This window comes from Acanthopagrus latus, chromosome 4 (genome assembly GCF_904848185.1).
Source record: "Acanthopagrus latus isolate v.2019 chromosome 4, fAcaLat1.1, whole genome shotgun sequence".
In the NCBI taxonomy this organism is placed as follows: Eukaryota; Metazoa; Chordata; class Actinopteri; order Spariformes; family Sparidae; genus Acanthopagrus; species Acanthopagrus latus.
Genome location: NC_051042.1, coordinates 10,912,170 through 10,937,015, shown reverse-complemented (window position 1 = coordinate 10,937,015; position 24,846 = coordinate 10,912,170). Strand labels below are relative to the sequence as shown.

Sequence of the window (24,846 nt, the reverse complement as noted above, 5' to 3'; positions counted from 1 at the left end):
ATAGAGAGAGACGTACCCTGGCTACCAGGCAGCAAATCAAAGCCTATTTCCCCAGCAGGAAGTTAACTAGCACCCACCACAGACCCGAGTCAGATGTTTAGTGCATTCCAGGAGTTATTTGGTGATCAAGTGCTGGATTTAACTCCTTTTGGTGCAGCCATGCTTTTTGACAGCCGCACAGGAAAAAAAAGCAGCTACACTTTGCATCCATTGCATTTATAAGACCTTGACCGACAGCAAGTTTCCTTCAGTCAAGAAACTCAAAATGAATTTTTTTTTTACGGCTATTCCCAGTGGGGACATACTTTCAGTATGACATATTTCTCCTTGTTCTGATCAGTGGCAAATGGAATATAAAAAGGCCCTCGTTTCCCAAAAGCAACTTAAGGCCGCGATCTTAGAGATTTTGATATGTGTCCCAAAAGAGTTGCAAGTGAAGACACTTACCTATACAAGTATAAATGTGAACGTGTCATTTGCAAAATATGATTGGTCACATGGTTAAGATAGGGAAAAGATCATGTCTTGTCTAATCCCAGTTCACACCCTGCATCTTCACAACATTATGGAAAGTATGGAACACTTTCATATGTCTTGGTCAGTCATCGGTGAAGTGGTTCAGCACTTACAAATGTGAAGACGCTGTCTCATACAGTGACATTTTTTCTGCATCTGCCCTCTGAATTTTTTTGAAACGCTTGAGACGGAAATCTCTGGTAGTTTGGTGGTTCACCTTGTATGGACATCTGCAAAATGGTCACTCTGTAAGGAGGCACTTATTCTTGGAAACCTGACATTTATCATTGATTTATTATTTTTTTTTTTCCTTCTACAGTTAAATGAGGCAGAAAAAAGCTTAATGTGGGAATTTGGCCAGCACTAAACAGCACTGAAACCACACACAGACACAGTGTGCAAATGATGTGAGCCTTACTCGCCACTGATCATAAGAGACCCCGCCAATTTAGCATTGCACTCCCGTAACATTGTTTGATTTACAATGGACAATTAAAAAAGAAATAAGAACCAGCGATATCATCTCGTTCGTGCTTCAAAAACATGCCGTCTGAGCTACCCATGGTGCAACTGGACTGCTGACAGTTCAAGTGGAGATTTGCTTGTGTTATGCTGGCAGCCGCTAATGCAGCGTCCAGCAGAGATGTAGAGTGGGATTCAAAGGTCCGTTAGCTTCATTTCTTTTTTAACGCCACACAGCTGAACTTTTTTTTGAATTAAGGAGTTGCAGTCTACAGCCCCACCACCCTGTGTAATCTGGTGTGACATCACCGGGTAACCTCACCCGCCAGATAGTTTGTTTCAAAAAAGGGTTTGTTTTACTAACCATCTGGAAAGGCACCACCAAAAACTCAAAAAGGGCAGGTACTTTCAAAAAAATATCTGTCAGGTGATTAGAAGAACCGACTGGATATCACTATCTGTGATGTTCTAACAACCATTCACATCAACAGTAGGAGAGAGCTAGCGCTAGCATAGCCAGTGAGCCGTTCAAACTTTTATCAATCAACATCTTCATCGAGAAAAGCCGTCTTTCAACGGAATTTACCCCCCAGTTCTGATGCTGTAGAATCTACATTAACCTCTTGATGAGCCAGCCAGCCGTTCGCTCAAAAGGACACTAACCAGTTGAACTGCTGTAACTTTGGCCGCCATCACACGGCTTGACGCTTGACGAGATGGATTTGCTAGATCATGTGATTCTGATGATTTGATTTTTGCAGTGATCGCTGAGACCAATTGATAGTATCTGATTTGTAGAACTGACAGAGTTCTCCTTTAACACCTGACGTCTAGGTATGTATCATGATGCTTAACTGACAGAAACTCCATGTGGCGAGTGCAGCTATCAAAAAGGCCGATGTTGATAGCTGTTGCATGTTCTGTGTGTTTGGCACGACGACGTGGCTGCCCCCCTAAAATTCACTCTGACTCCTGATTCATCATGTGGATTTTGATGGCTAAAATCGTCTCGCGTGCTCTCAAAAAGCTCGCAAGAGACAACTGAACGACACGATACAGCCAGACAGACAGCGCGTTACATTGGTATGACCTCCTTTTGTTTAGGGTAATAGTGCTCCATTTATAACAATGAGCCCACTTGACCTTCTCCACAAGTACAGCAACAGTGCTCGAGACCCCAAGGAGAGACCTAAAATGGCCATCAAATTTCCACCACTAAAAACTTAAGCACGCTCTGCCCTATCAGGCTAATGATCAATTATTAATATCCACAATCCTCAGCCTTGATGTGGCTGCTTGGATATAGAAAGCAGGCAATTATGTTCTACTCTCTTATTTGGGTTTTGGCTGCCTCCATCTCCGGCCTGCCTCTCCCTCACCATGCGTTGAGCTCTCCTATAAATATATAACAGATAGTTCCTCTTAGCACACCACAAGTTCTTATTAGGGCCCTCTCATTGCAGATATCCAGATCCAGATTAATTTGTAATTAGTCTTGAGTTGTTGAGCCTCTGAAAGATAAAGGATTCCAACTCCCATTCTATTCGCCCCAAACACTGACGATCACTTAAAAAGAACAAACGCTCTCGTGCTTGATAAAAATAGCTTAAGCTCGGACTTATTTGTTTGGCGACAAATGCCAGACACATATGTCTGAATGGCTTGGGTGATGCTAAAGCAGAAAATAAATGAGTTGCTCGATAATGAAACTTGTTATTGTGTCTCTCTGACGTCTCAGTTTTTTTTTATTTATTTTTTTTGTGTGTGTGTGTGTGTGTGTGCAAAAAACGGGGGGGAAAACGCTTAACAATTCATCAGCTCAGCACAGGCAGCACAGGCAGCCCTGGCGCGTTTTCTCAGCGCAAGACATCACTGCAAAAGCACAGAGGGAGAAACAAAAAGAAGAATTGAAAAGCTGTCTGCTTTACTTTTTTACAATGTAATTGTCCTTCCAGGAGATACCCCCGCGATGGGTGTCTTTCAGGCTTCCCATTAATTTGTCTCCCAAATTTCACATATTCCTCCACAGATGAAAAAAAAAAAAAGAGAAAGATAAATGGGATACAGACATATGGGCTTTTTGGGGGCTGTGTATGTGTGTGTGTGTGTGTGTGTGTGTGTGTGTGTGTGTGTGTGTGTTGGGGGGGGGGGGTTAAAAATACTGGAATAGTTTTAGTCATTTAAGAGGACAGGGGGTGTAGAGGCAGGGGGGGTGAGGGTGGGGTGGGGTGGGGGAGGCTTCAGTCTATTAATAGTTGAGTCATCAGTGCCTCAATGTTCTGAAATGGCAAATTGTTAGATCCCCAATGGTGATTATTACTTGCTGTCAATGACCTTCATAACAAATTAAAATTATGCGACTGGGACAGAGCGTGCTCTTTAATAGGCGTTATGCATGGGATTGTGTGTGTGTGTGTGTGTGTGTGTGCTTGTGTGTGTGCGTGTGTGCGCGCGTTACTTTCTGCATGTAAATGCGTGTGTGCTTTGCATGTGGCTGGCCAGAGGGTGAAGGCCTCTAGCATTTAAAGACTCCCCCCCCCTCTCCCCTCGCTAAAATCGGGGCCTTTCTCCCTCATTTTATTCTTTAAGTGTGGCTCTATCTCTCGCGGACATTGTCTCGTGCCCACACGGAAAACACGCCCTCGCACATACCGCGCGCACCGGCGGGATGTTTGCAGCAACAGTATAAATCTTTTTATTTCATTTTCCGAGACACTGGACAAGTTCATAGAAGAGGAAAACGGGACACGTCCTTGGTCTCGGGATTTACGGCCTGACCGGGCTATGGTAGGAGCGATAGTCTTTCTCACTTACTCACACACACACGCACACACAAACACACACATACACGGTATATATGCATGACGTGCAGCAGATTTACCCACTTTAGCTCCCCCCCCCTCCTCCCCTTGTTAAAAGTGTTCATCGCCCCTTGTGGTAATATATGTCTTTAAGTGCACATTTATGCACCCGAGCTATTGATCACTGTACATTCCCCACCCGATAATTACTCCAGCTTAATATGCACCCTTAATGAGGCTTAATTGATTCATTTTCATTGATGAAGAATAACGCCACTAATGGCTGCGGTGTGCAGAGCATTGATGCCACGTACAGTATAGACTGCGACCAGTGCCAGGTGGATTGAGGGTGGGATAGAAGTGCTGGTACTGTAGCTCAGTTTGATGATTGGCCTATTGTGCTTGCTGTTGATTTAGCATGCACAGGAATGAATAGGAAATCAATGGCGGCTCAGGGAGGAGTTCTACTTTATTTAGTGTTAAAGGGGCAGTGCGACAGGGTGGCTGTCATCTTTCGATGACAATCTATATGTACAGTGTTTGAAGATTCGGTAGAATGTCCTGTCATGTCCTATCCCCCCTTTTCCCCTCTTCTTTTTCTCATCTTTCCATGTTTCTTTTAAATTGAGTGTTGTTTTGTTGTAGGTTTTGCTTCCCGATTCCTTGATTTCCTAATTTGTTATTCTCATTTCGTTTCCACTGGTTCATTGTTTTTCTTCACGGATAATGATATTCCTCTTAATATTGTCCAAACTGTGGACATTCGTCTAAATTTTGTTCTGTTCTTTTATTAAGTATTTGCCTACTCTCCCACATGTCCCATCATCTTTCTCTTTCCTTTCCAGCTACTCTTTTCTCACTTCCTCATTCTTTTCCTCCTCTTTCCTTTCCTGTCATCCTTTGGTTCTTCAGTGTATTGTTTTGTTGACTCTAATTTAATCATACATTTAAACGTGTCTTTACTCTTCATCGCCCTTCTTTTCCTTTCCCAGTATCCTGTCCTTTTTTCTTATTTTCACTGTACTCTCATCCCATCATCTCACCTTGTCATTTCTCTGTTTTAAACTCCTTACCTTTCTCTTAGACATTTTCCTTTCTCTCCTATCTTTTCATATGTCATAGTATTTCAGAATCCTGCCAGATCCGTGTCCTATCATCTGTTCCCTTCACTTCTAACTCTTTTTTGTCCTTCTAATTTTTTCATCTCCTTCCTTATATTTCCTTTTGTTCCACCCTGTGCCATTCTTTTCCAGTTATTTGTTTACTTTAGTCTCTCTATCCCATCCCCTTCCCTTCCCAATATCCCATAGTGTCCTTTTCCATCTTCTCCCTTCCTTTTCTTTCTTTGTTTCCTCATTACACCTTTCCACTTGTCTTAAATCCTTTCCTTCCATATTCTTGCATTTTTCCATCCATAGAAAGCCAGCAGTATTCCAGTCAAAGAGACAGAGACCTAGTCATCCTTCACTAATGGTAACCACACCACTTCCTGCCAACACAGACTGAGAGGGGGCATGATGAATATACACCCTGATTATTATAGCACTACACACACAAGCACACACACACACATTGGCAAGTGAGTGTGTGTGTGTGTGTGTGTGTGTGTGTGTGTGTGTGTGTGTGCGTGTGTGTGTGTATACACAAACGCACAAACACATTAGTAATTGCTCTTGTCTTCATGTCCTAAAAGACACCCACCTCTGTCCCCATCTGCCTTTTGTACTCTCATGCATGCATGCAAACAGTTGTGGACAAAACACACATAGTCCCTCTCTCTCTCTCACACACACACACACACACACACACACACATACACACACACACACACACACACATACACGCCACACACACTCATACACCCTCAAGCATCATCCACAGCCTCTCAACGGGGCTATGATCACCCTGCTAGAATGATAAAGTTAGTGAGACATCAGTGCTCCCTCAGACATTTGTATGTGCATGTGTGTCTCAGTGAGTGTGTGTGTGTGTGTGATTGTGTGTGCGCATGTGTGTGTGTGTGTGTGTGTGTGTGTGTGTGTGTGTGTGTGTGTGTGTGTGTGTGTATGTCTTTTTCCAATGCTCTTTGAAGCCTGAAACAGACTTGAGGAGGGGGGGAACAAAGGTGGGCCGGTGCCAGGGAGAAACTTATGGCACCATTCCTCTTCCCCTAGCTGGGCAGAGGCATAGCCTTTACTGAGGGAGAGAGCCACCTTCTGTCAGTCTGGGAGGGGGGGTGGGTGGGTGGGTGAGAGGGAGAGAAGTGGAAAGAAAGGAATAGAGAAAAAAAAAAAGTCGGCTTGAGTAAGAAACCCCTAACAGAAGAGGCACTGGTTAATCCTGCCCGACATTTCCACCTGTACGGCGATAAGGACTCAGGTTTGGCTCCTTCAGAAATGGAGCCATTTGCACACACCTTGTCTTGTTTTAGGCTGTCTTTTAAGACAAGTGTTTTTTTTTTTTTTTTTGTTGTGGCAGTGCCCTTCATTCGATAGTTTTGGAGGAATTATCTCCACGGCGTGAAGATCACACCGCCTGAACAGATACCCTGCACTCCACACCCCCTTCATTCAAGAAAGTGCTTTGAACAAACAGCTTTAACACAATTCAGCACGACGAAAAACCACTACCCTTTCATTACCCAGGTTGAAAAAGAGAACTCCTCTTTTCTCCTCCTCCTCCTGTTTTTTTTTTTCCCCTCATTCTCTCTTCTTTTTCTTTTTTTCTTTTTTTTTTTTTCTCCCTCCTCCACAACTCTAGTTTTAGTGCGGGCGTTCACTAATAAATATAAATGTTTGTGATTAGCATCTCTGCAGCACAGGTGCATGTTTGTTGCGAGGGGAGGCTTGTTCATTAATTTTCAGCCATGAAAAGTGCAGCGCGCCATGAACGGAGAGTCCAAATCACACACACTGATAAATGAACGCACAGATTGTTAATGTACCATTGTAAGGCTGCTGCCTCCACCAGCTTTGAATAAAAGGGCCTGCTGCCAAAAGCAGGGCTATGAGCGTACACGCACACACACACACACGCACGCTCGCTCACACGTACACACACACACACACTCATAAACAGTGGGTCCGAGAGGTGTGGCAGGATGCTATTCAGAGGTCTAGATTAAACTGAATAGAGCTTTTGAACGGGTGTGTTTTTTAATCCTTATACACATATAGCCAGGGATTATTTAGATTATATAGACAAGACACCCCCCGGTGTGAGGCCTCTGGCTTGTGTTGTCTAATTAGATTTGGTGGAACCGGTATCTGCTGGTAACCGCAGCACTAGGAACCCTGCGTCCTGTTGTAAGGGTGTGTTGGAGCCCTCAGCTGCGTGGACTGGGCCGCTCAGATGAAACGTTTGCCGCTACAAGTGACTTTGCTTGCACTCTAATTTGGGAAAACTGTGGTTGGTAATCCTCAGTATTTATTTATTTTTTTCATTGTCATCATGATGGTCATAATCATGATTTCATATCTGGATTAATCGCCCTCCGCCACCCCTCGGTCTGGGCTGACATATTTGCTTGGGCGTGGACGCGACACGTGTGGCATTATCGGAATCAGCACATACCGTATATTTTAATTAGATAATGCACGCTAAATGTAGAAACCGATCCTCAATATGTGTTTTTTGAGATACGGCCGTGGACTGCGCCCGTTCACAACAGGAGAGAGGAACACTGAGGAAGAGTAAACAAAGAGAAAATAAATAAAATCTGCCTGAAAATGGGTTGTTTTTCAGGAGCTGCGAAAATGTTTTAATAGGGGACTGCCGAGCACCTGCCTTAAAATGTCGTTTCAACATCTCCCGAATGCCATTTTGCTTAATTGACTTGGAAATGGCCCAAATGTATTGCTGAATGCGATCTAATTAATATTAATAATAAATGCCATTATTAACATCAAAGAACATCTGGTGCCCCTGTTTACCCCACCGCCTTATATGTAACACATTCTGCTGCTGTTTTCATCTCACAAGCATTGCGCGGGTAAACAACAACTTGCATTTCCTTTATTTTTATTTTTGGTTGATTCTTTTTTGGTTTTTTTGTCTTTTTTTTTTGTTTTGTTGTTGTTGTTCTCGCAATTTATTTGGTCTTTGGTCTTATTTCCGTTGCTCGACGGGGTCAGCAGTGAAACAACAAGTACGAGGTGGGGATGCTGCGTACGATTTGGAGCGCGGTTGCTCTTTTCTGGTCCCCCCCCCCCCCTTCCTCCTCCTCCTTTTTTCCTGCTTCTTCTTCTTCTTCTTGGTCTAGACCTGGTTGTTGTAATACCTTGGAGACTTCTCAGATCCCCCGTGTATCCCATCGGAAAAAAAAAAAAAAAATACAGAAAAAAAAAAAAAACAAAACACCAAAAGCATCTGTACACTAAAAAGAGCCCTGCATTAGGACTTTCTCAATGCCCATAAATCATGGACCAAATAACTTTAATCTAAAATTTCATTAAGTAGTCCTTGTCAGGTAGTAAAAGGAGGGGGATAATGCAGTGGTGTTTAATGATAATTGGTGTTTGGTTAATAAATTCTGCGAGTTCAGATTACGTTTTAGCAGTGGCTGGAATGCTAGCATCAGCAGTGTAACTAAACCTCAAATTGATTAACTCGCATGAACCAGACGCTCACAAAGATGGCAGTGGTCCAAATCAAAAAAAGAAGGAGAGGGGAAGGGGGTGTTGGGAGGTGTGTGTGCGTGTGTGTGTGTGTGTGAGAGAGAGAGAGAGAGAGAGAGAGAGAGAGAGAGAGAGAGAGAGAGAGGGAGAGCAAGCGAGCATCAGGCCGGATGGTGTTGTGTTGCTCTGGTGTAAGGAAATCAAGTCCCCCCGGGCGCATTTTTAAAAGCCTAATGCCTTTCAAATGATGTCATCACATTTTACTCTTTCTCTCCCTCCCTCCCTCCCCTCTCACCCAATCTCTCTTAATATCTTTCCCCTTTTCAAACTGTTTCCGTCAATCCCCCCCCCCCACACCCCCACCCCCCCTCCCCTTCCTCCTCCCACCCCCAGTTATTTGGCTACAGGGAGAGGGCCGGCGGGCTTCGACGGGAGTCACGTGACGCATTAGAATAATGGCCGAGCAAGAAGCAAAACATCTTGTGTTTTTATGACTGATGTGCTTTTTCCCCCCTAGTTTTATTTCCTGAAAGTGATATCATACTAATCAAAACCACAGAACGTTTAGAGTGCAAAGTGTGATTGAAAGAGCACCATTAAGGACCTGGCAAACTCCCCCTCACCCCCCCCCCGCCAGGCTGCACCATATATGCACACGATCATTGGCTCTATTTTTTGCTGTTGTTGATCATTTTTTTTTTTTTTTTGTCCTCCAAATTGGGTGTGGTTGCTGTAAAGGAGTCGGCAGCGTGCCCTGCCCCAGGGGTACCAACATGAACACCGACGCACACACACGCACACACACACACAAAAAGAGATCCTTATCAATTTATATATTTGTCAGTCAGTTGTGAAGGCTGCCCCGGTGGTGTATCCCCACGGTGGCAAGGCGTCGGTCGATCCGTTGCAAGATCCTGGTGACGTGCGGTCGGAAAGGGAGAGGTGTCTCACACTCGCACACTCACACACACAGTTGCACTTTCGCACACAGTTTCTCAGGGGGGAGTGTGAGTGCAGCAGACAGCAGGCAGAGTGACTGATACTCAGCCTGCCTCCCAGATGGCCTGCTCAACTCTGCTCCAATCTGATCTCAGAGCCTTTGTTCTGGCATGTTCCATTACGCTGCCGTGACACCAGTAAAGGCAGAGGGGAGAGGAGCTGGTCTCAGATCAGATATAGCTGAATTATACATGTATTTCTCTTTTTCTTTTCCCCCCTCTGTGATATTCTTGTACCGGCACAGTCACAGTTCTGCGTATGTCATGTTTTTTTTCCCGGGGCGGAGGTGAGTGAGGGGGTTCTGAGACGACAGATACAAACTGTTTGGGTGTTTTTGAGTTTGAGAGGGGAGAATTTGGGTAGCGAACGGCGATGATGATCGCGATAATAATGATAAGGGTAATGGTGGCTTAAATGTTTAATTAAAAGGTAATCTTATGTGATTTTATTCTTTAATTGTGATCATTTGTGGGGATTAATGCCAGGAAACGAGGCTGGCTAAAATAAACACGTCAACTCAGCAGCAGCCTTCAACGCTTTCAACAAATTCTGATGATAGAGATGCATGGTTGTGTAAATATGCGTCTTTATTTAAAAATTAAATGTTTCTAGAGTGTTTCCCTTTTCCGTGGTATGATGAAGATTTAAAGACATGTAGCAATCCAGTCATTTAATTCATTATATGTTTTAGTAAATCATCTGTTCAGTTTTCTTTTCTTCTTTAAGTCTTGTGTTACACCCACAACATTATTGGTCACTGAATAGGTATGGATCACACAGAATGGCACAGTATGGGCTTTTTTGGTGCGTACAAAAATACAAAGTCTTCCTAATTGTATAATAGTGTGAGCAAAGTGAAAGCATAATCGTGGCTGTCCTTTACAGGCTTTCATATAAAAAGCCAAAGGCTCACCTGTGACAATCACTTTAATGTTGCATGTCCTACAGTGAATCTTCTTTGCATAGAGGAAAAAAAAAAAAAAAAAAAAGAGAAAAAAAAAAGATGAAAGCTGGGGAAGGAAAATCAATACTCGGAGGATAGTTACGGCCGGGTGTCAACAAGCGATCGAGAGTCTCTCCCCGCATCACACACCCAGCTGTGAACGATGATGCCTAATATACGGGGTGACCTTCAAAATGTCATAAATGTGTTGTGCAATAAAGTGTCAATATTTGTGGTTATATGGAGCAGGATGACTTTTACAGTAATTGGAACAGCCGCATTAAAAGCTGCGGATCAGTCAACTGATTAAAGACAGGCATGCTGGACAACCCGGCTACTGACGCGCATACCCAGACGTGGGCGTGTACGTAGGTGCATGCATATATGCTCACATGAGGAGAAGAGCGAGGGAGAATGCCCAAAGTTCTGTTTTACCTTTCTCTGTAGTGTGTGTGTGTGTGTGTGTGTGTGGGAATGTGTGAAGTCATTTATTATTGAAGGGCTGTTATATGCCAGGAGAGCACACTCTCATCCTCTCAGTAGTGTGTCTTCCTCTTACAGGAGCACTATTAACCCTGACACACAAGGACGTGCGTCTGTATCTGTGTGTGTGTGAGCGTGTGTGTGTGTGTGTGTGTGTGTGTGTGTGTGTGTGTATGCGTGCGTGTGCGTGACAGAGAGAGACAGACACGCAGAGTGTGTGTACGTGCGTGTGCCTGTTTGGGAGTGTGGTCTGGTGTTTGTCCTGCTTCTAATCTGTGTTTTGGATTTTTTAATTTTAGCCCCATCTGGGGTGGGCAGGTGGGCCACTGTCTGTTACACGATCTGGGGAATCTTTGCCAAAAAGGGATCTGTACAGTAGACCGCTTGAAATATGTTTATGAGGAGGCGACTATGGCTACAGTATGGTGCAGTCCTGGACTAGGCACTGGGGGAATTGTACCAGCTTTTATTTATTTATTTCCTGTCTACGCGCCGTCTTTTAAACACATTCAAATGAAAATGGAAAAGAAGAGGGTGGGGGGGCACAGTTGATTTTGATATTATGCAGGAAATTACATTTTCACCTGTGATAGTGTTTTTTTTGTTTTGTTTTGTTTTTTGCATCAAGCTATAGAATGTATTCTTTTTTATCATTCAGGCCAAATTTTAGTAGTTTTAATTTGATAAAATGTTACTACACAGGTGGAAACAATGGACAACCTTGTTCATCCTCCCCCCCCCCACCCTTTTCTTCATCTCTGACTCTCTGTGCAGCATCACACATTGTTGAAAATCATGTGAAAATCAAGATAATTTTAAACCAAGATCCACAGCCCAACATCTGCTTTTACTGCCTCCCGGCTCCTTTCTCCTCGCCACTACGTAGAATTAAACCACACAGTTGCCAAGCCCAAATAGAGGCAGCTGGTATGTAGTATCTGCGTATTGTCACAGACTTACATTTAGGTTGCCTTTCAGTTTCAGTTGTGATAAATAGCCTTCAGCCTGATAGCGGCGTTTGCTGAATGGAGCTGTGTGTTTAGTGTCAGCGTGGAAGAGGACTTGCTGACTTGGGTCTTTCCATTCTGTAAACCTTATTTGACTCCCCGACAGAGGAGGGGTGGAATGGGGTGGCGAGGGGGGGGCGGGGGCTGGGATGGTGGGGGCGACAGAAAAGAAAAGATTAGGCTACTGTTAAAAGATGTTGCTTATTGTGCGCCGCGGTTGCCTAAGTGGGTTGCTCGATTTTGATTCTTTTTTTTTTTTCTTTTTTTTTTTTCTGGCTTCCCTGGCTTCCTCCCCTCCTCCCCTCATACACACCAAATCGTGTGCCAGATTAGGGAAGTAAATCACATTTTTAACTGTATTCGTGCTTCTTTGGGTCACGCTCGTACTGACATGCCAAATGTTGATGGTGTTGCCGTGGAGGCCACATGCTCTGTTTGCGATACGATATAGTTTATCTGTACATCTGTTGGTCTTCTTTCTCTTCTTTTCACGTCAGCGAAGAAGAGATCGTTGTCGCCGGCGCTCGCGACCACAGGTTCATAACTGCTCGTGTTAGTTCCTCTGCCTACCAGCGCGCTCGGACGGATTTGCTGATATAGATACAGAAACCCACGCAACAAAAGCAGAAATGAAACAAAAGATTCAATTTTTTTTTTTTTTTTTTTTACACATGAATTTTTATGAAATCCACAAAAAAAAATCTTCGGTGACAGTTCTGCGTTGTGTGGGTTGATGTTGAACCTCCTGCACAGTGACGTCCATCAAAAGCCATTGGAACTGGTACAGATATTTTTAATTTAACAGCTACACAATGCAAGACATATCAAGCATCTGTTGTGTTTCCTTTCTGCTCCTTTCAAGTTCCGTGTTTTGAACTTAACTGTGTTGCTCGGCCCTTTAAATTCTGCACTCATGACTGTCAGCACATCACAGGCTCTTAACCATCCGTACAACAAGGCCACTGTGTACAATCTGATGATGACACCCTCACCTCGGATTGTGCTGCTGTCAACACATTCCCAGGTTGTCGTCAGTCATTTCAGATTCATATTCAGGGGGTGATTGTGTTGATAACAGACTGCTGTTGCACTAAACTGTGCATCATCGTTTTTTTTTTTTGGCGTGCGGAGGAAGCGGCAGAGGGCGGGGTCAAAACCGTTATCACCCTATCATATCTCTGACAGCTACCTGTCAAAATCAGGTCGCAGGAAGAGATGTGAGGAGATCCTGCGATGCTGACATAGCCAAATCTATCTCTCTCTCCTTTTTTTTTTTTCTTTTTCTTTCTTTCTGCTTTCTCTCTCCGTCTTATTTTGCATTGTTAATTTTCACTGCAATCCGGCATATGCTTAATAGGAATGACGATGATAGAGGGGATAAAAAAAGAAAAACAGGAGGAGAAAGGGAAAGGGGGCGGTGGTGCAGGTGGTGGTGTCGAGGGTGTGTGTGCGTGTGTCTGAGTCGGCGGGTGGCGGGGGGGGGGAGGCGGTGTATCTCAGGACTATGGTGTTTCTAAAGAAACTGAAAAGCTTATGAACTGTCAGCGTTCTGTCAGGGAGGAAAATAGCGTGGCCCGTGAACCCGTTTGATGCGTTTGACTTTGTGTGGCGTTTGCACATTTGAGCAGGGGAAATGAGGGACAATGAGAGACGAGACAGACGAGAAAGGGGGGAAAAAAAAAAGAAAAAAAGAATGTGTTGTGATGTGTGGAGGGGCTGGTTTGAAGTGGCACTTAACACACCTTCCATTTGTCTCTCCCTCCTTGTGCTGTCTCTGCGCTCCAGATGTTGGGGAGGACTTGGGGAAGGCAGCGGGGAGCATTCAGCCGTCTCTGTCCCAGCATCGCGAGCGGAGCCTGGGCTCCTCCTCCAAGGATTGCCCCTACTGTGGCAAGTCCTTCCGCACCTCCCATCATCTCAAAGTCCATCTGCGGATACACACAGGTCAGTACATCCAAAGATATCAATTCTGCGTTGCATAGATTGCATTTCTCCGGCAATTAAACATTTATTGTACTTCATGTAAAATTCACTCTACTGCTTGTACTGACATTGCTTCTGGGGTTAGCCTGACATATTGGTTTATGAATGCTGGCCCTAATCAGACTGACGGATATGATGCAAATAAATTGATTGCATATTAGTTTTGTAATTTATACGGCACTTGTTGTCTCTGGGAAGCCCTTAAAGGAACAGTTCCCCCCCCAAAAAAAATGAAGTTTCCGTCATTATTCTCTCAACCCCATACTGATGGAAAGTCGGGGGAAGTTTGGCAGCCCACAAAACATTCCTGGAGCTTCATGTCAAAACACCACTGCAACATTCTCCTAAACTTTTCAAAGAAATAACAACTGAAAAAAAAACAACCTTAGATTACTCTTTACAGCTTGTCTGCCATAATCCAGGTCTCTAGATCTCACACTGATTTGAGAAAAAAAAATATGTTATTTACACTATTCTTCACTATTAGCTGCTAAACAAGAGTTGTCAGCATGCACCCCATCTGAATCGGGGGCATCAAGATAACATATTTTCAGACAATGTTTGAGAACTCAGGCTTCTGGAGAATCGGATTTACACCATACCAGATGTAGGGAGTAATTTCCTGTTTTTCTTTGTGTGTTTTTTTTTTTTTCCAGTTTTTTTTTCTGTCGCCAGCAACTTCAGTTGTTTAGTAAAATCTTCAGTTCCAGAAATGATTTGTGGACCGTAATAGCTCTGATTTTTAAATGACAAACTAAATAAGAATATGTCAAAAAAGATAAGTAAATCAAATTAGGGGGGTTAAGAAAGAAAGAAAGAAAGAAAGAAAGAAAGAAAGAAAGAAAGAAAGACTTCCTTATAGTACACACTACCTCCATCAAAATTAAGTGCACAGATGGTCACAGTTCCCAAATCACAGTATCACCATGTCCTGAAAATAAGCACTACCATAAGAACCCAGTGATCCCAGTTCATCACCAACCCAAACTGTGATTCTCACCTAAACCACTATCCCGTTTAGTCTTCAAATACTTTCTATGCTGTCTTATCAGATGCATTTTCTTATATCTGAGAGAAATACAAATACATACAATTGCAAAGTACAAGTAGGAATAAACAGTTCTTAACAGTGTCCCTCACTGGGGCTTAAGGCTGTTATTATTCTGTTTTTTTTTCGTTTTTTTTTTTTCATACTCATCATTTCATTGAGCTCTAATTAACACAACAAGGGTTCAGTGTCCTCCGATGACATCACTCAGAGGGCAATTTCACACTCGCTAACTCTCAATAACTTTCAAGCCAAAACAAAGCCGGCCTGTCCACAGTTTGGGGATATGCGTGAGAGCAAGTGTCTAATAGATTTAGCTTTATATTTCAGCCGGGCATCCCAGCCCTCGTAGCTCAGCCCATACATCTCGCCAACCAAGGGCTCGGGCAGCCCTGTGACAATCTGTCCGCTGGTTGTTACTGCGAGGTTAAGGCTGCAGTCAGAGTAATGATGTGGACTGTGGACAGTAGCCAGGGTTCTAACCCTCTGCAAGGTACGAACGCCCCACTGCCCATCCAGGTTAAAGTCACAATTAGACCACGCAGAGGTCACCTTACAACAAGGACACCTGCTTTTAGCTGGTGGGCCTTGTGTGTGAAGAGAAAGTTTCTCAGGTGGTTCTCTGCCGCTCAGTTCGTCTCACAGGGAGACTAGAATACGACTTAACAGTGATATTTGGACATGCACCAGTCTAAGTGCCGGAGAAAAGTTATTCAAACCAACAGGACATATTATATATGTTTCAAATGTATTCATTATTACGTTTCTCAGATTCTTGATTTGACCATCCTGGCCCTTTAATTCTACCCAGGCAATAAGTACTGTAACCCATTAGTTGTCCTTAATAAGGCTCACGTACTGTACTTCCACTCTTGAAAGGAATTAGAGGAAAAAGCTTTGTACTACTGCAAGCTTATACGTCTGCTCACATAATTAGCATCCCTTTGTTGAATAGTGCATCCAGGTCACAGCTAGGGATGGTTGAGATATTTGGGGGGGGGGTAACTGTTATCTGGTGGGGGAGAGAGGTGAGTTATGTCTGCTTTGAGTAGTACAGTAAGGACCCATGAGGGCCATATTTCATCATGGAGGAAGCAGAGACCTCGGCACAGGCCTGGTGTGAAATCATTTGGCAAAACACACAGACAAGCCAGTCCATCAGATTTCATCCGCGCAGTTTATTTTACATTTATCCGTTCGTATCTTACAAACACAATCAAGCACAAGGTCGATCTTAAGCTCTCTACACAGCGGAGGAAAAGGTGGGAAAGGTAAACGGGGAACGTTGTCTTTTGGACTGGAATGTATCTCTGGACGTGGGCCTATCTAAGCACAGCGTAGTCTCCCTTACGTGGAGAGAGAAAAACAGCTTGATGCATCCCCAACATGTGGCCTTTAAATCATTCCTATAACCTAATCATACCAGCTCCACTGTGACATCCTGATTACATCCACGAGATGACTTTTACAGTGGCTAAAGATCCTCCTCTGTGCTCTGGTGACAATGCGCAGAAATTCACAGATGACAGCCGAGCTCCCCTTCATCCTAATGCAATGTGAGTGACACAATGGAGTTTCGGTGGAGGCGGCATTGTGCAACGCAACGCAGAGATTAATGAGCGGCTAACACCAGCTTGAAAGGAATGAAGTGAATTTAAATTTCTCCAAAAGTTAAAGAGCTAATGTTACAGTATTAATTTCCTCTTGAACAGTGAGTGGGAAAATATCCATTAGCAAAATTAACCACAGTTTTCTAGGTAGCTAACATTGTGCGGCTGTGGCGCTACAGTGTGGGGCCACAGCTAATGAACACACTGCAGAGGGTGATATTTCATTATACAAATTAATGCTCACATTTTAATGGGAAAGTCACATAATGAATCTAGGCTTCAGTGACAGCAATTAGAGGCCCAGATTGTCCCCTTCTGGACAAGGCACTATTTAGCAGTAAGCAGCTGTGTGTAAAAAATAAAAAGGTCCTCGCTCTTGACAATAGCCACACATAACTTCAGGCAGGGCCGCATAACCAATAAGAGTCCCCGCTCACCTTTAAACGAGGAGGGGGGGGGACAAAGAGAGGGAGGAAGAGAGAGGGGAGAGGCAGGACTTGCCCATGTCACTTAACCTTAACCTAACCTTGTAATCAGGATGAATCAAGAGGGACCTGTGATCTCCCTCTCCATTCCTCTCCACACTTTACCGCCTCCTTCTTCCCTTTTCTCCTCTTTCATCTAGCACGTTTTTCTCAGTGTTTCCTTTATTCATTTTTTTTTTTTTTTCCCACAGTTGTTTTAATCTGTCCTGCAGTATATTCAATGTAATGACACTGCTACATTTAATACATTACATTTACCAATTGGTGCACGCTGATACACAAGTCCATGCCTATATTACGCTCATGTGATTTCCCTTCTCAGTGGCAATTGAGCTGTTAATGCTGACAGTATTAGCTGTCACTCACCACTAACCTCTTCCTTAAAGGATAAGGTTGGCAATATTATGTATATATGATTTTCATTGTCGACAAATCCCATGAAAAGACCAAAGCCACGAATGAATTGATCCCACTACCAAAGCCTGATCTGTCTTATATTCCTCTGAGCGCACAGCTCTATTGTTGTCCAAACACTATTAAAACACATCAGTGAGACACACTGTTGCACTGGATGACATGTTGATGACAATGAGCACAGTCTCTGTAATATATTTTGAGCCAATCCTACGTACACCGCCCTGATGATGTAAATACTAGAGTACCAAATATGTATTAATCTAAAAAGAGTCTCCATCAAGTGTACTATTTACCCCTGAGCAACATTTGCAAAGAGCTGCCGTGCAAGGGCGGATATTTAATTTCACTGACGCCAAGAGAGCCGTTGTGTCGTATATACAGAATAAATGTTGGTATTGTTCTACTGAGTGCAAGTTAGAGGTGACAAGGCTTCCAATCCAGTGACCGTGGTTTGAGTCTGCATTTCAGCATTTGTAAATGTGAAACTACGCAATGTTTTTGACGAGGACCGTGGCATGCCAACATTTATAAACAGGGCACCCCTGGATATTTTTAAGGAGACCCCATGACTCAAAACAGATATTTTTGACGGGAAGTCGGGCTATTTGCAGCTTTGTTTGTGACAAACAAAACATCTGATCTGTTCCTAAGCCTATCCGAGTGTTTTTTGTGCATAAACCTAACCAGATCATAAGCACGGAAAAAAATGTATTATTGAACCTAAAGAAACATAACGTTGCAACACAGAGCAATGTGAAGTTTTAACTGTTTCTGTTGTTTTACAGGAATACCAATATTTATTCTGGTTGGGTTGGGGTTAGCACAGTGGACTAGACCAGTGTGAGGCATTGAAAGGGGGGAGCCAATCTTTGAAAATTCAAAAAGACACAATTTAATGTGTATGGTATGTATTTTCAATGCATACATTCATGTAGTTTAAGATTATACATTCACAATGATATGCTTTTTAAATATGTACATCCTCGTCACAAACCAATGGCCTGACAGCCACAGACATGATAGGGAAGTAGGAAAGCACTAAGAGGTGAATATTGTTGGTTTTGTCCTATTCATGGGATGTACTTTTAATGATAAGAATACTGAAAATACCAGCTTTAACCTTTAATGTGCTATATTTGACACATTGAGTGGATTTAGTTCCTTATACTGTGCATCTCATCACTTTCCCCTCTGAGTTAAATGAACTCACTTAACATTGACAATATAGAGGCATTCTCAATTCACCACTAACCACTGACTAAAGCAGATATACTTAAACCAGATGTAAAACAGCTTTAATCCATTATTCATCTCTCAAACGTCCAACTGGTGTTTTTTTTGTTTGTTTTTTTTTGTTTTTTTTTCCATCCTTCCGTCCAAATGCGTCTTCTAGTATGTCATATCTATTAAGCCATTTTAATTGCCCCTCTGAACAGGTTTGGGGTATTTATCTTTACTTGTTTCTATGGCGCTGTCACAATTCACACAAAGCCAGATGAAATCAGTGCATGAAGTGCAAACATACTGCGGAGGAGCTGATCCCAGTACAGCAATCAGATGACGGAAGATTTATAGCCACAAAGGTGTCACTTAGATGTTTATGAGCTGTAGTTTTTCAAGTCACAGCTAAGAAGGCTGCTGCTGTGCATTTTTTGCCCCTCTGTCGTTCACTGTGTCTGGAACAAAATGTCCAAAGTAGCTCGGCAAAGCCAAGACGGACAACAGCAAAAAGTTTACCGTTCTATTTTTAACTCCCAAATAGCAATTTTCTGGTTTTGTGGCGGCAGTGATCTGTCATGTGGCTGGGAGGTTGTGCTGTTTGCGCTGATATCAATTAAAAGTGGATTAACGGGTACATAATGACCTTTAGCAGTAAATTGTGTGTAATGTTGCAAGGCAGGATACAGTATATTCCCCAGATGTCACACCAGGCCCCTGACGTATGATGGAGCAGATGTCTTAGCCAGTCCAAATGGCCCTCTAAGACACAAACACACACATACATACACACAGGCTCAGGCCTACGAGCATGCATAAACATGTGTTCACACACATTCCAAATGGTGCTCGCGCACATGCACACACACAGACACGTAGATGCAGAAATGTACGTCTCGTCGCCTGTCGCACTCGCCCGAGATATATTTAAATGCTTAATTTTAATGCAAAACTGGAATAAAGCGCCGACTTTCTGAGAGCATTTGTATTTATTTTCAGTTTGCCTTACTCAGTCAACATCAAAGGAGAGCGTCAAACATATAATATTCTGCGCTTTTCATTCTCATTTTAGATATGTAGATGGTACATTACTCTTTATTTTCCCCTCATGAACATTAACAACCTCTTCTAATGGAAGAAAAGACAGAGGAGGGGGAAAAAAGATCAGATCAGTCTAATTTCTGTCTAATTTGGCTCCTAGAATATCATTTTGTCCAGTTAGAGGAATTGAGAATGATCATTTGCATCAGGGACGTTTCCTTATTAAATCAGCACTGAGCCTCTGTTCAGCAGCTCACAGGAGAAGCACTTATTGGGTTAAAAGCTCATCTCGTATGGTTTATTTTAAATATACTCTATGCCTCATAGCCACTCTAGCGTAAGAGAAAAGATATCAAATCACTGTCTTTCTATCTATAGTCAGGGCTATCTGTCTCCCCCACCCCACACCACCCCACCCCACTCCTCCACCCCCTCTCTTATTCTTTGTTGCTCCTCACTTCAACATTTCCACCTTCAATTTTCTTTTGTATACCCTCCTATCCTTTTCTCTCCTGTATCAATATTGTATTGAGTTGGTGTTTGTGGCCCTGTATTTGAGAACTCTGCAGTAGGTCTGCAGATCGCAGAGTCTTTTTCTGGAATGGTGCCCTCTAAATAATGATAAATTACTTGAGCAGTATGCCATTTGCTAATTATATCCATGATTTACTACACAGCCCGACTTAAATCATTCAAACCAGCCTTGCGTAACAATGCCTTTTTTTCCTTTTTATAAAATGGTTTCCATGTGTATAATCTAAACATTTTATGGCCATCCAGTGTATATATAGAAATGTGCATACACACAAAACACTTAAAGAATCCCTTTTTATTTCTTTTTCCACCGGCCCCTCTCTCTTTTCACATAGTCACCTTTAACAAAGATTCCACTCTTGGAACTTTTAATGTGCATATTATATATATATATATATATATATATATATATATATATATATATATATATATATATATATATATATATATATATATATATATATATATATATATATATATATATATATATATATAAATCAAGCTTAGCATTTTTTCCCCCCGTGTTCAGTGTTTAATGAATCCAAATCTGGCTCAGACTCCAAGCCTATTATAATTGCTAGCAGGATGTGTTCTATTTCAACATAAGTATCATTCCAAGGGAAGATCCACTTCTGGAATAATTCAGAATAATGCTGGTGTTATACCATTATCAAGAATATTCATGAATATGGATGTGCAGCATAAATAAATATATGTAAATGTTACATGACAGATTCACCCCTCTTTTACCATTATATAAATATCTTTGATCTGTGTGTCCTGTCGTAAATCATATTGTTCTTTATCATAGTGCTTCACTGCAACAAGCATGTGGTTCACATATGTTGCCTACACATTTATTTATTTATTTTTTTATACTCATTGACTTATTTTTGCATCGTAGCGTATCAGGCATATTTTGCTCTCGGTGCACCACAGTGTGGCAGTCGTCTGGCAAATATTATGCCGGGCCTGATTTATGCTTCTCAAGATAAACTGCAAATAGGGAATGTCCGAGAAATTGCGCTCTCATCGCCAAGGCACAGGACTCACAGCAAACAAGGCCAGAAAAGAAGCATGATGACCCCACTGCAGGCACACATGCAAACACACACACACACACACACACACACACATACACACACACTTACACAGATGCACAGAAACACACACATAAACGGAAACTCAGCCGCACCCTCATCCCCAGCCCTTCCTCGTGCAAACACAGATAGCATCGAGACAGTTTTGTTGTCAGTTGAAAATATTATCTCTTGTAGTGGACTGAAGGCACCATATGGTGAAATGTTTTTTATGGTGTTGATGTGAGTGATGGCTCACTTGGCGGGGCTGGATCGAGCTGGATCGACCCATATTCAGATGCCTACTCCACACCCCCACCCTCGTTCTAATGCACACACACACACACACACACACACACACACACACACACACACACACACACACACACACACACACACACACACACACACACACACACACAGACACACACACAGACACACACACACACACAGTAATACACGCACACATCAAGAAGAACAGAGCTGGTATCTGTCGAAGATAAAATACATGGGATTGTTGATTGAACGCTGGATTGTGTTCATTATCACTTAATGTGTGTGTGTGTGTGTATATATATATATATATATATATATATGTATATATACATATACACATACATATATACATATATAGTGTATTTCATTCAGTTTTTTATTTATAAAATTCTATTTATTTTTTTTTTTATTTATTCACTTGTCTCCTCATCCTTTTTTTAAGGAGTTGATCCCAACTAATAAGTGAGGCAATTGCAAAATATCCTCTTTTTTACATTAGTTAATGAAATGCATATCTTTTTGTGAGCTCTACCCATTTGACCTAATTTCCTTTGTTCAGGGAGGTTACATGACCCTAGGGTCCACATTCCCTGCTCCAATAAATAGATTTTGATATCCAGTCAATCTAATAATCAGGTTAATTATTCACTGTTTTCCCTGTCTTTCCCTTTGTGTTTCTCTGTCTCTTTCTTGGCCTCTCAGGAGAGAAACCCTACCGGTGCCCTCATTGTGACTATGCTGGCACCCAGTCTGCCAGTCTGAAGTACCACCTGGAGCGCCACCACCGCGAGCGTCAAAATGGCTCCACCTCTTCAGGCCCATCCGCCGGCCACACCCCTTCTTCTGACCACAAGGAGGATCATGGGAAGGCAGCCAGTGGTGGCATCTTTGCCCGACCAGATGTCTTACGTAATGTTTTCAAGGGCATGCCTTCCAACCTGGACTTCAGGGCAGGTCCGTTGCTGCCACACCAGTGGGCATCGGCTGGCATGATGTCTCCGCATGACCGAGATCGGGAGCGGGAGCGTGGAGACCGCCGTTTTGACTCCGCCTCCTCAGCAGAGAACATGAAGACTGCTGATGGCCCATCGTCCATGGTCTCAACAGCAACAGATAGCTTCTCTGACTTAAGCAGGGCTTACCAAAGCATGATGGGAAATGGGGTCCACTTTCAAGGTTCGCTCCAGGCCTTCATGGACAACTTTGTCCTCAGCTCAATGAAGAAGGATTTGAAGGACAGCCAGAGTCCAGTCCAGCTCCAGGCCCATCTCTACCACGATAACGGTGAGCCCAAGGCAAAGCGGGCTGTCTCTTCTGACCAGGAAAGAGAGGATAAGGCTGAAGCCAAACAGAACTCAGTGCCTGGCAAACCTGGGTCCCAGTATGAACCACTTGATCTGTCTGTGTCAGTCCGACCTGAGTCTGCATCTGGATCTCTCCCTGGCTCCTCAGTCACCATCCATGATAATGTGGCATGGCATGGCTGTCTCTTCTGCTCCTTCTCCACCTCCTCATTGGAGCTCATGGCTCTGCACCTCCAGGCCAACCACATGGGCAAGGCCCAACCGCAGCGGTCTGATACAGGCAAGGAACTTCATGGCGAAGCTTCTCCCATCACTTCCACCATTCACTCCTCCAACACCAAGACCACTGGTGTGGCCCCTGACAAAGATGAAGACAGAAATGGTGAGAAAAGCCAGGGAGGCTGGAACAACCACATGGACCAGCCCTACAACCCATTCCAGAGTGACTTCTACCGACGGTTTGGTGGTATGTATGATGGATCCCCGAGGACAAACCAAGGGTTCATAGCCCCACCAGAGCAGAGTCTTGACCTACCTAACCAGGCCTTTGGAGGAGCAACTACAGCTGGGGATGACCACGTTGGTGAGAGGGGCTCTTGTGGAGATGCTGAAGAAGACCAGGTTGGATCAGATGAGGAGGCTGTAAAGGCTGGTGCACGCAGTGCCAGTGATACCCCCTCAACCACACCCAAAAGACAGCAGCAACAGAATCACTCTGATGAAGAGGAAGAGGAGGGAGGAGTGGCTGAAGAGGAGGAAGAAAGAGATGAACATGGGCCAATGGACATGGACAGAGAGGAAGAAGAAAGTCCAGCTTCAGAACACCTGCAGAACCACCCCAAACAGCTCCAAGATGACTCCTGCCTGCCCCCAAGGAGTGGAGCTGGTTTGGCAACATCTTCGTCTGCCATGACACCGCATTCTCTGGTTCCCCATCCCAAGAACCAAGCTCTGGCACTGGAGAAGCAATGGCAGCAGGGCCTGGGCCTCCTGTCCCCTGGTGGGCCTCCAGGACTGTTGAAGGCTGAGCAGCAGACCCACCTCGAGCAGCAGATGAACATGCTGTCTGTCCTCAGAGCCTACAGCAACGACAACCTCCCCGCATTCAACGGCCTGGGAGGTGGAGCATCCACAGGGGGCATGAAAAGGCCAGATGCACCTGGTGAGTGTATTTAACCCCCACTGTCACTGTAACTGCTTTAAAGCACACAAATATATATTTACACCAGCAACCCCACACATAAAAAGCCATGAATACACACATGTTAGAAACACAAATTACATTTTCTCAGTGCTGCATAGACATAAACACTAGACACACCAGACAAACACAAATAATTTTTTTTTTCCTGACACCCACAAAGGAATCTCAGACACTCGCTAAAGGTCTTGAGATTGGCTCTGAAGTGATTTCAGCCTTATTTCAAGCAAGTTTAGAAGCTATCAGCCTGGCGACTAGCAACAGATTAATCTTTATTACACGTTTATATTACTGGGAGTGCAGCGCCTCCCTCCCGCTCCACAGCATGGAGGGAATAACCCTGGATGAGTCAGAGCAGGACCTCAGTTCCCTGTGCCACCTCCTGCACATGTCTCTTAACTATCTTAGCTCTCATAAAGCTGGCTCCCAAAAGCCCATTACTTTATAAGACTCGTCGATCTATGACCCTGTGAAAAATGAACTGTCAACTTTCATGATTCTGCTAAGGTTACAGCTGCTCCTTGAGACTGAAGAAGGAAGCTCTTTTTTTCCCTCATCTTTTACAAGGCTCTTTCACTGTTTAGGGGTAGTTGCTAGAGTATCTCTATAAGAAGAAAGTAAAAGGCCAAAGTTGGTGTTGAGCTTTGAAACGCTGACTTATACACATCACAGATACTTTTCTAAATCTGATACGCAACTATCCCATTACTGGCATCTTCTTGCTATTACACACTGAGGCAAATGAATGAGTATGCAGTCACCCTCTACCTAATAAATACTAGCTAAAATAATAACACACAAAAAAATGCAAAACAGGTTGATT

The 24,846-nt window shown here is 43.4% G+C and overlaps 1 protein-coding gene across 7 annotated transcripts in view; it reads left to right on the top strand.

The window, feature by feature from the left end:
* Positions 1 to 24,846, top strand: part of znf536 (zinc finger protein 536) — a 208,303-nt gene that overhangs the window by 133,943 nt on the left and 49,514 nt on the right. For all 7 annotated transcript variants that reach the window (XM_037095381.1, XM_037095383.1, XM_037095376.1 and 4 more), the window contains 2 exons: positions 13,613 to 13,771; positions 22,221 to 23,984. In XM_037095381.1, the coding sequence (XP_036951276.1) occupies positions 13,613 to 13,771; positions 22,221 to 23,984 (1,923 nt within the window). The remainder of the gene's footprint in view (positions 1 to 13,612; positions 13,772 to 22,220; positions 23,985 to 24,846) is intronic.